This window comes from Haliotis rubra, unplaced genomic scaffold (assembly GCF_003918875.1).
Source record: "Haliotis rubra isolate DU_JTF1 unplaced genomic scaffold, ASM391887v1 Scf270, whole genome shotgun sequence".
Classification (NCBI taxonomy): domain Eukaryota; kingdom Metazoa; phylum Mollusca; class Gastropoda; order Lepetellida; family Haliotidae; genus Haliotis; species Haliotis rubra.
Genome location: NW_025766781.1, coordinates 175,401 through 192,016, shown reverse-complemented (window position 1 = coordinate 192,016; position 16,616 = coordinate 175,401). Strand labels below are relative to the sequence as shown.

General features: G+C 41.3%; 1 protein-coding gene across 1 annotated transcript; it reads right to left on the bottom strand.

Annotated features, from left to right (window-relative positions):
• Positions 1-2,370: 2,370 nt before the first annotated feature.
• Positions 2,371-8,782, bottom strand: LOC124280621 (acid sphingomyelinase-like phosphodiesterase 3b). The gene is made up of 6 exons (XM_046716601.1): positions 8,710-8,782; positions 6,024-6,216; positions 5,406-5,650; positions 4,412-4,580; positions 3,595-3,770; positions 2,371-2,882 (listed from the first exon to the last, which is right to left on the bottom strand). The coding sequence occupies exons 1-6, from the start codon at positions 8,780-8,782 to the stop codon at positions 2,371-2,373; spliced, it is 1,368 nt and encodes a 455-aa protein (XP_046572557.1).
• Positions 8,783-16,616: the final 7,834 nt, after the last annotated feature.

The following is a 16,616-nucleotide window of genomic DNA, read 5'->3' as shown; positions in this document are numbered from 1 at the left end:
GGGTTTTCACAGGTCGTTCCTTGAAACATCATTGTAATCAGAATATTGGCAAGAGTGAGTGAGTGAGTGGTTAGGTGGCTGAGTGATTGAGTGTAATTGTCAACCGTTATAATATTAACAAAGCGCTTGTCTTGGCACTTGGGAAGCTAATAAGCGGCTTTAAACAATATCATCATCACGCTCAACAGATCAGTGTGACTCAAATTTCGTTCGCACCTCAGTACACAACCAAAACCCTTAAGGCTCTAGAAGGCTCTCCTATAACTATCTCGTCTCCTGTCAGCGCCAACAACTTAACTACGGCAGGTTAAAAGAAAGTATACACTCACAAGATGACCTCCCCCCGACATCTTACGACAAGCATGGGTTGCTGAAGACCAATTCTAACTCGAATCTTCACTTGATTTCAGAACAATTCATAAACGTGGCTTAGGACTTTATTCTCAATCTGGAAAGAAACATGTTTTTACATCTTAAGTCTTTAGAATTCCTATGGCCAGCATAGTCAGGTGTATTTGAAACCCACTACAATGACGTCTAATATCCCCTATGACGTCTACGTCATTCAATGCGTGAGTGAGTATGGTGAAAAGCCAATTTCTTTCAGTCTCTAGGAGCACATGGGTTGTTGAAACCTCTATGTTAGTTTCCTCGAACCCGAAGATCTATCTTTATGCTATAATCCCAGTAAGTAAGAATACCGCAGTGAAGAGCTTCATTCATTTCTCACATTCATCGAAAAACAGCTGCCGACTGAGAGACGATGGAGTTATTCCCCTTAGATATATCTCACTCTGAAACTGGCGTTATTATCGGGCGAAATTGCGTTTGAAACGCCAACAGTTCGACAATAATATAAAAATGTACCTTAGAGTATGAAATAATAGAATGTCTCTCAGCCAATCAGCATCTGGCCGTGAGTCAGCTGGGTGCGGGAAGAAAAGCCGAGGAAATGTATGTTTAGTTCCATGTTGACAGATTTGGTGCTAACAATTAGAGTGCATGCAAATGCAGAAACATAATCCGATAATTATGATGCTATCGTGTCATGTTGATTAAGAGTGAATGAGTTTAGTTTTACGCCGCTTTTAGCAATATTCCTGCAATATCACGGCGGGCCACACCAGAAATGGTCTTCACACAAGTCGAACCCGGGCGAACGCTTCAACCACAGGCTTCCCAACCGCCCCTTTGTTGAATTAGAAACTCTATCAGAAAAATACCCGAAAATATAAAAGAAGAAAAAAAATTCTCATAAAATCGTTTATATGAGACAGTACATCGTGAGTAACACTTGTCGAAAGCAGAATGTCTGAGAAATCAATGATTGTGCGTACGAAAAAGCAATATACGAATAAGTTGAACGGCGTTTGGCGATGAGCAATTTATCCAAGTATATATGCGGAAGTAACGTTCTCTGTAAAAGCCGTCTTGGTTCCATAATTTGTCTTGTCCAAATACACCACTGCTTGAACGAGAAACTCGCTGAAACTGCCCGTCAGTTTGCGCCAACAACGTTAGAACATTATGTGAACAGTGCGTACATGTATACAAAAATAATACAAAACATCTTGTCTAAAACGTTTATTTTGTATTATGATAAACTCCCAAGACACATTCGCCGCCATAGCTTCATTTTGAAATCATTCTAATTACACGACGCTAGGTTCAAAATAACCGACATATGAAATAATATTACCCTTAGGGTCGTGAGATATTTAATGTTTTGTTAGTAGATGGCGATGGCATTGCCACATCGGAAGTGAAGCTGTGGTGGCAAATGGATCCTGGGAATTGTTCACAATGGAATGGTATAATCTACATGATCGAGTAAAATTCCGAGCCAGGGCGAACTTTTCAAGCAACAGTATGAATGTGTGTCTGTTTTAGTGATAAGGTTTCGCACTAATTTAATATTCAAAAGATCGTTGAGAAACAACATTGAGAAACAGGACATCTACATGGTTTCATCTGAGTTGGTACAACAGTGTCAAAGGTGTAGAATATTTTCTCCAACAATGTCAAATAGGTGTAAATGCCTATGATATACCTTTGATGTTTATTTGTTATCATAGTCGCAAGGTAAATATTTTGTTTGAAACTGAAAGATTACATGACGACTACGCATGTTAAAGAGGTGCTGCAGATCCTATGTCTTTTGCTTCAGAAAACCGTCCGTCGGTATCATTCATGGTGAGCGGTAGGCTAACTGTGAAGATCATTTTTCCATGACAAAACCCAGGTCGTTTTCTTCATTTAAGTGACATTTATACACCGAAATATATCATGTGTCCAAATAATCATTGACTGTCGATTTTAAACAGCAGTCCCCTCCAATTCCGCATGTTTCCGTAGAATACAGAAAATGCCCTACATGAGGATGTACAGTGTAGCCAAAGCGATAAAAAAGGTGGTAGTAGAACGGAGCATTGTCGCAGCACCGACGCGAAAGTCTACACAAGAATCGAATGATGTTTTGTCCATGTGGGTGAAGCCACATGTGAATATTGCACGGCATTTCTCGCCACATTCATTGACAGTTTTTTCCCCGTTGGCGAGAACGGTGTTGTACTTGATATACTTATCAAGCAAGGTCTTGTCTGTTTCCATCTTCTTAATAACGCCATTAAGGGAGTCTGCCGAGAGGTCAGATAAGCCAAAGGCCTCGCTGGTTTTATAAGCTATTGTCCAGTTGGAGGCGTTGTTCTTGTTGCTGTCAGTCAGGTCCATGTAGTACTGGTGGATGTCCAGCAGGAGGCCGCTGCCCTTGTTGTACTTGACCAGTCGGATGGCCGGATTGTGGGCATCGCCCGATTTCCCTGGAATCTTGTAACGCCAGGGGGTGATCGACGGCGCCATAAACATCGGTGTGCCAGGAGTACCTTCAATTAACAAAAACCCACCTAAATCACAACCTGACCGTAAACCTTAAATTGAGTGAGTGAGTTTGGTTTTATTTACTTTTCTTTTGTCAAGATCCTGCTTTATGAGTGAGTGAGTGAGTATGGTTTTACGCCGCTTTTAGAAACATTCCAGCAATAACACGGCGGGTACACCAGGAATGGACTCCACACAGTGTATCCACTAGACTTCCCCCAATTCCAGACATAAAAACAAATTGCATATAGTTTGATTGTGTTAAAAAGAGAACATTTGATTCAAGACAACATTTTGCCTCTGAAAAGACGAGTCTTTTTAACACGTTATATTTGGGATTACACTTTCACAGTAAAGTACAGATTCTAGTCCTTTTGTTGGGTTGAGTCCCATCCAGGATTCGAACCCACGCCCTCAGAGTCAGGCACCTAATCGCCGGCACATTTAAAGTCAGCCGTCTAACCCACTCAGCCAGCGCAGCTTCCAGAAAAATAGAAGTCCGACAACTGCTAGTCAAGACCACGAATTTAACAACAAACACAGCACGAAACGTTGTGATTGTTGCGTTTGTGTGTACGCTGTACGGCGTGGGAAAAATATAACCCACTGTGCCCGCGTTGACATCTTCTCTTTTTTTCACTTTAAATCATGTACTGGATAGCATCCAGATCGAAACGCCTTTTCTGCCTAAAAAGAATTAACAAATGCTGGACTTACTCCCATTCTTGTAATAATTTGAATCCGTCAGCGTGGTCGTGCCCGAAGAACATGGCGGCGATGACGTCGGTATATTGTTTGAGTAAGTCGATGAGGCGGGTGTTGAAATACTTAGCCAGCCATTGAACATTTCCAGGAACGTGAACGCCGGGAGGAATGTGAGCGGATAACAACACCTGCAATTTAAAAGTGGTTGAGCATTTAAAATTGATTAAACTGCCTTGAACATTAATTTAGTTATTTAACAGATTGTCGATTAAATGTGTCAGGAAAGCTTTATGGCAATGTAAATTCCCATTTTGTGAAACCGCTACGGTGCTAAAGACAAAACTAGAAATATATGGGCGAAATCGGATTTGAACCCAGGGTCATAGGGTTCTGGCATTTTTTAAGGCCCGTAACTCTTCACAGCGAATCGCGGAGCCTTAGACGGCAGGTCCCCTCGTGCCATGAAAATGTTTTGCAATTACCGTGATGAACGGATATGTCAGACATGAAATATTAATTAGATCACAATTTGAAAGCTGTATAGATTTCTCAGTCACGAACAGTTAAAGAGAAATGTTTGTCAATACAAACCAAGGTAGTGTGATGTCATTTTAAAGTGTAAAGAGGTATATTAAAATACCACTAATATTTACCACCCTTTCAAAGTATACAATTGTGATGTGCAGTAATACGTTTTGAAAAAGAGCTGTTATTAATGAATGTCATGAAATGTCCAAAGAATGTCCCAAATAAAATGTTAACAGCTTTTGACTGAAAAAATAACACAGGATTAACAAGTATATATACTATTTTGAGCTTAACACAATGCCTCACCTTCTCTCCAGCAACCTTGGCGTTCTTAAGGACCTCCTCCAGCCAGGCGAACTGACCAGCAGGATCAGTCAAGTCTGTGGTCAGTTTGTCCGACGTGTAGTACAGGTTTGTGTTCAGTCCGATAATCCTCAGTCCTTGGGCTGTCTTCGCTGTGTAGTAGGCGCCTGAAAGTGTTTCCAAAATACGTAACTGCTCACAAACATCACATCAAGTTAAGCAACGTCGGTGGCGGAGAGGAGTTTGGTGGGTGACCTTCTCCGGGAATTAGACTCCTGTTTGTATTTCTTAACCCTTCAATATCCGATCAAGAATGCTTAGAATTTCAACGTGTCCTCTACTGACCGTAACTGAAACACGGGCGTTGAATTTGGTACGACTCAGTAGTTGAAACATGCATAAACATCGGTATGCCAGGAGCTCCTACAATTCCAACATTTAAAATTTGAAACATGCTTCTGTTCCTTAGCGGTGAATGAATTCCAAGTAGGATGTGATCATGACTGTAAAGGGAGTGTAAACCTGGCGCCTCATGGTAGCTCTATTTGCACATATAAAGCTACTGTAATAAATACATGTAACAATGTTTTAAATTTCCATTATTTTGATAAAAACGAATATGATAAACAATTTATTAAAACATTTACACTCGTAAATATTATTATTGTTATTCCTAATATATGATATATAGGATAATAATGCATACTCAATATGTCCAGAGAACAAATTTTGTGTTTACGTAACATCTGAGGCAAGACAGGATCTTTCCAGTTTTTGTCTTCCAATAGCTATTATTTAATATGACCCGTTAATTATCAAATGGCCGCCCCTGTAAAAGATGATACAGTTACATGGCTGATTGCGTGCCGAAGCCGTGAGCGGTTGCGTTCGTCGCAGCAGGCCGTCACAATATAACTGGAATAGTCATTATAATAATACACGACAAGGAAAAAACCAAAACAAACGTGCTCTGATAACAAAAACATGTCTACCTTTCCGGAAGTTCGCCATCTGTTCTGCATCGCCAATCCAGTCTTCCCAGAGTTCCGCAGTGGCGTTGTACAGGAAGTGCGACGTGACAGGGAATTGGTCGGACGGATACCAGTCGTGGTTCCCCATCGTGGCGTAGACCTTGACCCCTGGGAACGCCGCCTTCAGAGCGTCAGTCACAACTTTCATTATCTCCAGATTAACTGACTCATTCAGGTATTGGTCCTTGATGTGGGCCACTGTATCTCTGAAACATCGAATAGTTTGATTTCTACACAGCTTTTTGAAATTATGTGGTGCACTGGGGTAGCATAGTGGTTAAGATGTTCGCACGTCACGCCGAAGACCCGGGGTCGATTCTCAACATAGCTACAATGTCCCTCTGGTGTCCCCCGCCGTGATATTGCTTGGAGATTGAGAACAACGTCGTGAAACTAAACGCACTCACTCACTCGAACACATTTTCCTAATGTTCGGGAAGAAATAAGTAGTCTGTGAAATTTTGTTCACCTGTTTATTTATGAGAATTTAGTTCAATCCGTGTTGCGTTTGTACCAATTAAAAAACGTAAACATTGGCGTGAACCAGTTGCGTAAATCCGTATGTCTGCTATACTGTACCCAGTCCAGATGATAAAATCGACGTTGCTTTTGATGCTTGCCATGGCGTTGATGCTGTCGTTGACGAGTCGCCAGGGGGAGTCACACCAGTAGTCGCCATAGATACCACGAACCGGAACTTCGTCATTACAGGACCGCATTTCAGACCAGTACGTTGTGTCGTAATGGTGGTCCGTGATGTGCCAGAAGTAACCTTAAAGGGAAGAATATTTTGATGCGTTTTCATCAATGGTTAGGTTTTCCATGAATCCTTTACCTGCAGTGTGCGAAAAAGTTTCCAAAATTTTGCTAACCAGTCGGTCGGGCTATGACTCAAAGTTACTAGACCACAAAATAATTCACTAGCCTGGATTTTGAACGTAGGAACTAAGCAAAAGATTACACAAATTAAGCTGCTAATATGATGAACATTTGTATTAGGCCATAATATTGCATGATTTAAAAGTGTATTATAACTTAACAAGGCGGAGAGAGTGATATATTTACAAAATGACCCCATGGAAACTAACTAGCCAGTCGGGCCAGTGACTGAGGAGATTTACTAGCCCGACTGGATTTTTACTAGCCACGGGCTAGCGGGCCTATGGCTATTTCGCACACTGCATTTACCCGTGAAGATTCATCTTCAGTAACCCATGCTTGTCGTTAGAGGCGACTAACGGGATCGGGTGGTCAGGCTCGCTGACTTGGTTGACACATGTCATCGGTTCCCAATCGCGTAGATCGATGCTCATGATGTTGATCACAGGATTGTATGGTCCATTTTCGATTATTTACAGACGGGTGCCATATAGCTGGAGTATTGCTGAATGGAGCGTTAAACAACCAACCAACCAACCATGAATTTATTTGTGTTTATTCTCCCCAAATTAAGTTTTCTTGAGACAACTGGCCACGATATGGCATTCATTAAATATACATTTTGTATTGTATTTGTTAACGCATGTGTAGTGAGTGAGTATGGTTTTACGCCAATATTAGCAATATTACACCAATATCAAGGCGTGGGACACCAAAACTGAGCTTCACACATTGTATCCACGTGGGGAATCGAACCCGGGCCTTCGGCATGACATGACGTGAACTAAATGTTGGAGAGCCCCACGTATAGTTTGGCATGAAATGCATGTGGACCCGGTTTTTTGTAAATATCTCTTCATCCAATGACCCAATCGATCTCAAACTGCGCAAGTGGATGTTTTGTCAGACAACGTAATCACATTGTAAATCACCAATTTTATGCATTTGTATTAAAGAATCTGTCTATGTAACTGTCAACAAAATAAACAGCAGAACGCAGAATGCTTGCAGAGGGAGGGAGCCAATGACCTGTAACAGCGTCAGTGTTGGGTCATAAAGGTCAACGTTCGTCAATATAGGTCAGCTATGCACGTGACAGGTATGAAGAGGTGTCACAGGTCGTGAATAGGGTAAGTCGGGTGCCAACTGTTAACCATCATACGGAGTTTGTTTCTCTGAGTTGTTCAACATTAACCACAAAACCCATTAGTGAGAATTATTCTGTAGGTTAAAATCTTTAAATTTTGCAAATAGCCGGCGAATGACATCTCTGATGACCCTGATGTCAAAAGAATCTTACTTTGGATGCCTACCTTTTTGCACAAGGTTTTGTTTATTGGTTGTTGGTTTATTTTTCACAATTTTTAGCACGATGTTCTTTTCATGCCAAGAGCAAAAGTTGTAGTTTCATGTAATCCGACACCTTATAAATCGGTTTTCTACGTTTGCTCTCTTTTTAAAAAAGATTCAACACATTTCTAATTAAACGTTTAGCATCATCTGAATAAGCTTTCATGATGACAGTTAGAAGTAGTCAATGTGAATGATCCAAACGGTCTATCACTGTGCAGTGCCTATCATGAACTGCACGTGCATTGACCTTTATGACCCAACACTGCCGCTGTTACAGGTCATTGGCTCCCTCCCTCTGCAAGCATTCTGCGTTCTGCTGTTTATTTTGTTGACAGTTACATAGACAGATTCTTTAATACAAATGCATAAAATTGGTGATTTACAATGTGATTACGTTGTCTGACAAAACATCCACTTGCGCAGTTTGAGATCGATTGGGTCATTGGATGAAGAGATTTTTACAAAAAACTGGGTCCACATGCATTTCATGCCAAACTATAGTGTAAGTTTCAAATGCTGAGCACAATCGACAAGCCCGGCGTGGTGTTGACAAACATTCAAACACAATGCGAATCTGGGAAACGAAACAACAATCATAACCTTTCTGCACTGCAATGACCCGGCCTAAGCCTAAGCCGACTCGGACTACCGGTTCTGCTAGTTTCATGACGACTTGTGATAATAGCAAAAGCAGATGGACTGTGTACCTGTTATGAATCTTGTACACGCCTCAATGCATCACTGCTACGTGCAGACCCTCACTGATGTCGTGTACTGTTGGGGTACAAGCATTCCTAACTCTAGAGCATGTAAAACCACCAAAACAAAGCAAAAGGCATGGTAGTGAAAACATGGTCGTTCTTAAGACACATAAATACATTCAATTTGGTATTCAATACCACGTCTACCTGTCAACCCAATGCTGCATCTTGACAAAAACAATGATTAACAATATTACTTCACCTCGGTCAAGAGAAAACTGACCTTGAAATCTCTCATTGGAAGCCCCAAGTTAAATAACATAATGAAATACCTTCTTGAGCTTTCGAAGCGCTGATTATCAATAAAATAACGAGGGTTCCCAGCCAGCCATTGACCGCCGCCATGTTTGCGTTCAGGGCTGATCGAAATGAAATCGAGCGAGTGTCGTCCACCTTTTTGCTTTGTTAACTTTTGACCCCTATTTGGGGCGGTGGGGTAGTCTAGTGGTTAAAGCGTCCGCTCGTCACGACGAAGGCCCGGGTTCGATTCCTCCACATGGGTACAATATGTGAAGCCCATTTCTGGTGTCCTCCGCCGTGATATTGCTGGAATATTGCTAAAAAGCGGCGTAAATCATACTCACTCACTCACTCACTCTGACCCCTATTTTAACTTTAAATTTTAACTGAATTGTGTAATAGCATAGCAGGCATCGGTGCATTCAAAGCTGCATTTGCTCCCATCGCCGCAGCTTTCTTTCAAATACAGTAACAGCTCGTTTCGCTTACATTTAGATTACATTCAGTTAATACCATCCCTCACTAGATAATGGACTGGTCCAATCTCCATACTACTAGAGAACAATGAAAACTGAAATGAGGCCGAACAATTTAAAGCACCCTGATCGTGAGTAGCAGAAGCAGTCTTTGACAAGAACATTACTTATTTGGCTACTCCTTGGCCTTCCTTGGCGGTCTCTCATACAGGCCTCGGGCCGAAAGCCGCAGGACCTCTCTAAAATAGCAGGGGTGTGTGGGTGGGGTGTGTGGGTGGGGTGTGTGGGTGCAATGTTTTCCTAAATATATTTGTTTGCTATGGAATAGCATGGTGTTGAAATATGAACATAAAATCTTAACTTTTTGCTCAAAGTGCCCACCTCGGTGCAAGTATATTGAGTGTGAATACACACGTTTGTCATTACCTCATATCTTTAACAGTCAGAGATCCCATGAAATTGACTGCATCTCATGCAATGCATTTTTGGATAAAAATCTGTCCATCAATGAAATCAATAAAGTCAGCATCCTTCACAAAGAGTAATCTATATATACTTCTCTGTTGAAACATTTTTGTGAATGAAACGTCCTTGAACTATCATGTCTTTCTCTTGAACTGAGATTGCTGGTATCATATATTTTAGTTAAAACAACATTAACCCACTGATAATAACGAACACAAAGCTTATTAATAACAACGAAAAGGATAATTTATACACTAGATCCTAGCCAACTCCTTTTCTTTGAGTTAACATATTTATTTTAACATGCCGGTGACTTAATACGTTATCAGGAGCTGTGTTGTCATTAACGTACACTGTAGGTGCTTTTGATTCACAATTCAATGAGATATGTTGTATTGGGGGAGAATTCCTATAGTTGGATTGTTCCATTTCCTAAGGGATGAGGCAGGTGCGCGCTGGACCGTATAGTTTGTTATATCAGTCTATAGACTGACTGACTGAGTGAGTTTGGTTTTACGCCGCTTTTAGCAATATTCCAGCAACATTACGGCGGGGGACACCAGAAATGGGCTTCACACATTGTACCCATGTGGGGATTCGAACCCGGGTCTTCGGCGTGACGAGCCTACGCTTTGACCACTAGGCTACCCCACCGCCCCTCAGTCTATAGAAGTTCAGGCGGTAAGACTTGGGAGAATACCATCCAGGAGAAGGTGGGTGAGTGAGTTATATAAACCTGAAGGGCGCTTCTCACTATATATTAAAGGTCACATGCAACCAAAAAATCAAACATAATTAAAACACAATTATCACTTCTTCATGACATATAATATGCATTGCTGATTATGAAAAAACAAATAAACAATATTATAAGCGTATAATCGCAAATCAAAAGTGCAATATTTTGTACTTGGGTTTACCTCCCTCGAAACGAAGCAGCCGGGATACCGAACCCAGTCAGAGCGGGTGGGTGTGCACTCAAGTGTAACGGCTGGTTCATTAGCAGATGCCGCCTTCACGGGTCATTGTGTGTGTATATATAGAAAGTTGGGTTTTGTAAATACATGCTCATTTTTTGTGTATAACATTTTGCAATCAACAGACATCATAACATGTCATGTGTTCAAGTATCACACCTGCCTGACTGTGTAATTACATAATGTGACAGAGACCGAACTCGCGCCATAAATCAATGCGTTTTGTTTATGGTGTATAGCCTGATTGGTGTTAAGTTCAAATTGCATGTGGTCAGTGATCAAAGTTGTGTATTGAATATTGTCATTAGCAGACAGGCAGGCAGACACACTGGTGTCAATAAAACAAGACATTGATTTTGTCTGTGACATCGATATATCTATATCACAGTTAGAAATCGTGTCAACTCTAAATAATGGTTTTAAGTATCGAACTGAGAAAGTGACTCGGTAAGAAGAACCTGTGGTGAAATAGACAAATGAAATTATATAAACAGTTTATTTACTGTCATAACATACAAAAAGCTCGCGCCTGTGAGATATCAACAAAACATTAGGAAACTAGCTCACACCAAAGCCTTCACAGAGTATTCACCAGACAGCCCGCTTCCAAGTTGCGCGAACCTATTTCACTGCGCACGTGCTATGAGCGCAGCCAGCTGTTGAAACCCGTATTCCCCAGAAAAGTCTGGGGAAAATTAGTGAAACGTTTGAACTCCGATTTCGCGCGTTTTTTTTTCATCGCGTTATTTTTCAACTTTATAAGTTGAATTTGCATTTTTTGACGCTTTGTTTCGGTAAGTCCATACCGAAAGGTATCAGAATCTGCAAAGTTGTGTTTTACGTTGCATGTGACCTTTAAGCATGGCCTCTTTTCCCATAACGCCACAGACCGCCTCCGTGGTGTAGTGGTTAGAGCGTCCGCCCGGAGAGCGGAAGGTCGCGGGTTCGATCCCAGACCGCGTCATACCAAAAGACGTTAAAATATGGTACTTGTTGGTCCCTGCCTGGCGCTCGGCATTAATGGGTACATCAAGGACTGGTCGGCTCGGAGTCAGTATAATGTGTCTGAGTGGGGAATTCATGCTTCACTGCGGCATGGTATCTCAGTGAGCTAGCACTATAAAACCAGCTTTAGTCTGGGCTAGTACAAGCAGCCGCACAAACACATACACACGCATGCACGTCGTCATATGAGCGAAATATTCTCAAGCACGACGTTTCACCTCACCATAACGCCACACTCAGCAATATTCCAGCTATATGACGGCGGTCTGGACCAGGCAATTCAGTGATCAACAGCATGAACAAAGCAATGGGGAACCGATGACATGTGTCAACCAAGTCAGCGAGCCTGACCACCCAGTCCCTTTAGTCGCCTCTTGCGACAAGCATTGGTTACTGAAGATCAATTCTAACCTGGATCTTCACGGGACCGAATTGGTGGCTGGCGGACTGGATTGATGAATGTCATCGTATCCCAACTGGCCATCATGATTGTCTGGTCCAAACTTGATAATTTACAGATCAAGGTAATATAGCTGGAAAATTGTTGAGTGCGGTATTCAACAAGCAAATATGTAAGAATGGCCACCCAACAATGCAAATGATAGATGCGCACGTAAAATATTTGTAAAGATACAAGGGACATAAGTCCTGAATTATGCAGAGGCTGTTTGATCAGCACGCTGCATTGAACAGGGAGTTTCAAGATGCCTGGCACCTTCTAGAATAAAAACGTAGATTCTTTTGGGCAGTTTCACTTGATACACATCATATTCAGCCTTTTGTCCATTTTGTAAGTAAACTGATCTATGTATTGAATTCTTGGTTAATTATTACATTAAGCTTTTAAATGATGATTTGCAAATTGAAACTAAACGTTTGCCGGAAATCAACCCGTAAAAGAACTCGGTGTGAAACCTACAAACAATGAAGAAAAGATATATATTAAATCTTAATTTTACAAATTAATTTAAATCACTACAAAGGTGCCAGTGCAAATTCAAAGGCAGTGATTGATAATAATAATAATAGTGGGTATTTGTAACTGCGCCTGTATCCGTGCATTCAATGCTCGCTCAAGGCGCTACAAAAAGTGTAAGTAGATAACGATTATAGCAATAAGGGCGGAGATGGTGATATTCACCTCTACCCGTGAAGATCCCGGTTAGAATGGGTCTTAAGTAACCCATGCTTGTAAGAAACGACTAACGGGATCGGGCGGAGGCTTTCTATGCTTACTCCATCGGCTTTGGATACAGAACAGGTTTATTTAGGCCATGGGCCAAAAAACAAGGGTTACAAAATTCATAATTGCACAGTCGTGAGTGTTTGTGGATGTACATAGTTTGATAATATTATACAATAAATGAACAGAGAAATGAGGGATGGTAACCCAGAGTAAATATTTATAACATGTCCATTGTACTTTCCATTTTAAAGGACCGCCTCCGTGGTGTAGTGGTTAGAGCGTCCGCCCGGAGAGCGGAAGGTCGCGGGTTCGATCCCCGACCGCGTCATACCAAAAGACGTTAAAATATGGTACTTGTTGGTCCCTGCCTGACGCTCGGCATTAATGGGTACAACAAGGAGTGGTCGGCTCGGAGTCAGTATAATGTGTCTGAGTGGGGTATTCATGCTTCACTGCGGAATGGTATCTCAGTGGGCTAGCACTATAAAACCAGCTTAAGTCTGGGCTAGTACAAGCAGCCGCACATACACATACACACGCATGCACGTCGTCATATGAGCGAAATATTCTCAAGCACGACGTTAAACCCAATTTCACCTCACCTCCATTTTAAAGAATTTTTTTTTGTTGATAAACACATTCAGCAATACTAATCAGTTGTTGTACATTAGTAGTTTGTACCGTATTCACAAACTTTATCATACTTGGTCTGGTAATGACATGCTTTGGTAGATAACGATTCCTTATACTTAAATATTTTGGACAAATGAGCAAGATATGGTATTCATCTTCAAGATCGTTCACTCAAAAGGGACACAGTCGATCGTGTAATGGTGTTTTAGGTGTAGTCCATCTGCCCTTTTTCAATCATCAGTGTATGTAAACTCAATCTGAACCGTATAAGAGCAATTTTGTATTTCTTATATCAATATGAACTAGATACTTTTGGTCGGCTTGAGTCCTGATTAAAGCGTTTGCTCGTCACACCAAATGGGTACGATGTGTGAAGCCCATGTCTGTTGTCCCCAGACATGATATTGCTGGAATATTGCTAACAGCGGCGTAAAACCTTACTCACTTACTTTGGATACATATGGTTTGCTCAATATATTCAGTGGCTGCAGTTTCAGTATTTAATTCAAATTTTTACAAATGTCGAAACTAGATGGTACACAAGCATGCCATATAAACAGCGTTTATGTTCCAACTGCAAGTTACACGATAAAGAATTTATCGAAAACCAAATTGATGTAATATTTTTCTTGTTGTGTGGCAGTATTATGCATTGTGTAGCAATGTTCGAAGTGTATAACATTGTAGGTGTGGATTGTCAATTGTAGGTAGCGGTGTGCTGTATTTAGACTTGTGCTATATTTAGACGTGTGCTATATTTAGTCAGAGTTCTGGAAGGTACTGCAGATTAGTACACCATTACGGGCTTTTTTACTATACTCTGATCCAGGGATCAGACAGCCTAGCTAGTGGTTAAAGCGTTCATTCCTCGCACCGAAGACCCGGGTTCGATTCCCCACATGGGTACAATGTGTGAAGCCGATTTCTGGTGTTCCCCGCTGTGATATTGCTGGAATATTGCTAAAATCGCCGTAAAACTAAACTCACTCACTATAAAATAATGGTCAGTGCAAGTTTTTAATCCGGCTGGTTATGTCACACACTCACTTTCCGCTGATCAGTATGAGTAAGACACAATGTACCTTATAACTCTCGGGTAACCTTCAGCTAGACAGGCGGTGTGGTTCGTGGAGTCGTGGGCTGTACATGTATGTGAAGGCATGCGTCGAGACGTGGTTGTAAATAATCACAAATAAATCACTAACTGGGGAAATTCTACGGGTGTGACAGTGTTTAAATACATCTGACGCCCTGGTAAGGTGAATAACCAGCCACACTGCACGAATGTTATAAATGGTCTTCTCAAGTGAAGCGTGGCCTGCCTCGTATGAGGCTATATATTGTGTCGGTGGACTCAACTCAATTGGCTCAAGACGGCTGTGATATTTCGCCGATGAGAAAAGTAAATAAACATATGACGAAAACAAACAAAAAAGCACCACACCAACCCCGCCAAAGAACGCCCAAATTTTTATTCACCCCAATCCCGACAGTTATCAGGCAGGAACCTGGTTGATGGAATTCTTGTTCTTCACACCGTTAATGTACATCACCTTCAACTTTATATCCACTAAGGTAATCAAATACACACACACACACACGCAGAAACAGAGTATAATAAGAACAGATACTAAGAAAAAACAAAGCAAACAAACAACAGCAACTCCCCCCCACAAAAACAAAAAAACAACAACATAAAACAAAACAAAAACAAGAAACAAAAAAAACAACAACACCGAAACAAACAAAAATAAAATAAATATAAAAAAATAAACCAAAACAAAACAAAAAAAACCCCAAACAAACAGACCAAACCAAACCAAACCAAATTCAACCCCAAAAATATCTGTCACCGAAACTACTGCAACAGTGTGTTTACAAAAAGCTTCCAAATGCAGGTTTTCCTCACAGGAAAGGGACTTAACTCCGAAAGCTGCTTGCTCTGTGTGCATAGCCTGGTTCGATCACAGGCCCTCGTGTCTTTGCGAGGATTAAAGATTGTTTAAAAATATATAAAAATTTGACATGATCCCCGACTCGAAATGCTTCTCAGTACAACACATCATGACAAGGCCGGACACTTCGGTGCACCCCGTATTTTACTGTGAAGCATTTCGAGTCGAGGGTCATCTCAAATTGTTATATATTTTTAAAAAATCTTTCATCCTCGCAAAGACACGAGGGCCTGTGGGTTCGATGTGTGCCGTCATACCTGATTCTGCTCATGCTGATAACCACTGGTTTGATTGGTCCTGATTCAATCATTTCCAACTTGCTTTGACACAACCGAAACAGTGTTGTCAGTGCGCAAAACTACATTCACTCACATAACAACGTTGACACCTTGAGCTGGTTTTTATACCATTTTTCACGATAGGCCAACCATATAGAAACCCGAGTAGAAAGAGGACTGGGGACTGGAATACATATTGTCAGAATGACCAGTACACGACTTAACCCTTACCCCACCCACCACCTAAATACAATGTATATAGTAAGTGCATTGCCTGCATAGAAAACCCTGGGGTCGAGCCTGGGGTAAGGTGAGGGTAACATGGAAACCAGCTTATGGTTTAGAAGTATGTCTATATATTATTGTTACACTGAATGGTAAGAGTGATTGAGTTTAGTTTTACGCCGCTTTTAGCAATACTCCATCTATATCACGGCGCGGTACACTAGAAATGGGCTTCAAACATTGTACCTATGTTGGGAATCGAACCCGGGTCTTCGGCGTGACGAGCGAACGCTTTAACCACTAGGCTACCCCGTCGCCCCTAAATTAATGTATTGACACTAATTGGTAAAAACTGAACGCAATACTCGGTACACGTGATGAGGGCGAATGCGCCACCCTTTCATTAACAATTCTTTAACCCACTGCACATTTTCACTTGTCAATGAAAATCAATTTAACTTTTATAACATCATCCGTTATCACTCGTGCCTCGTTGATTATGTAATAAATAGTCGCATGCCATAATCAGGACCGAAATACCTTAGTTGTGCGTGCGACGTTAAATAAATCAAATAACAACGACAACCAGGACCCACATACCACCCAACAATCATCACATTCACTTCACAATCATTAGGTATATGCATCCTCATAGCAGACTAGCTGACAATCATATCTGTTGAAGCCACACAAAGTCTAGCTCAGTCGAGGTGACCTGGACAGCAAACACCGCGTTGCC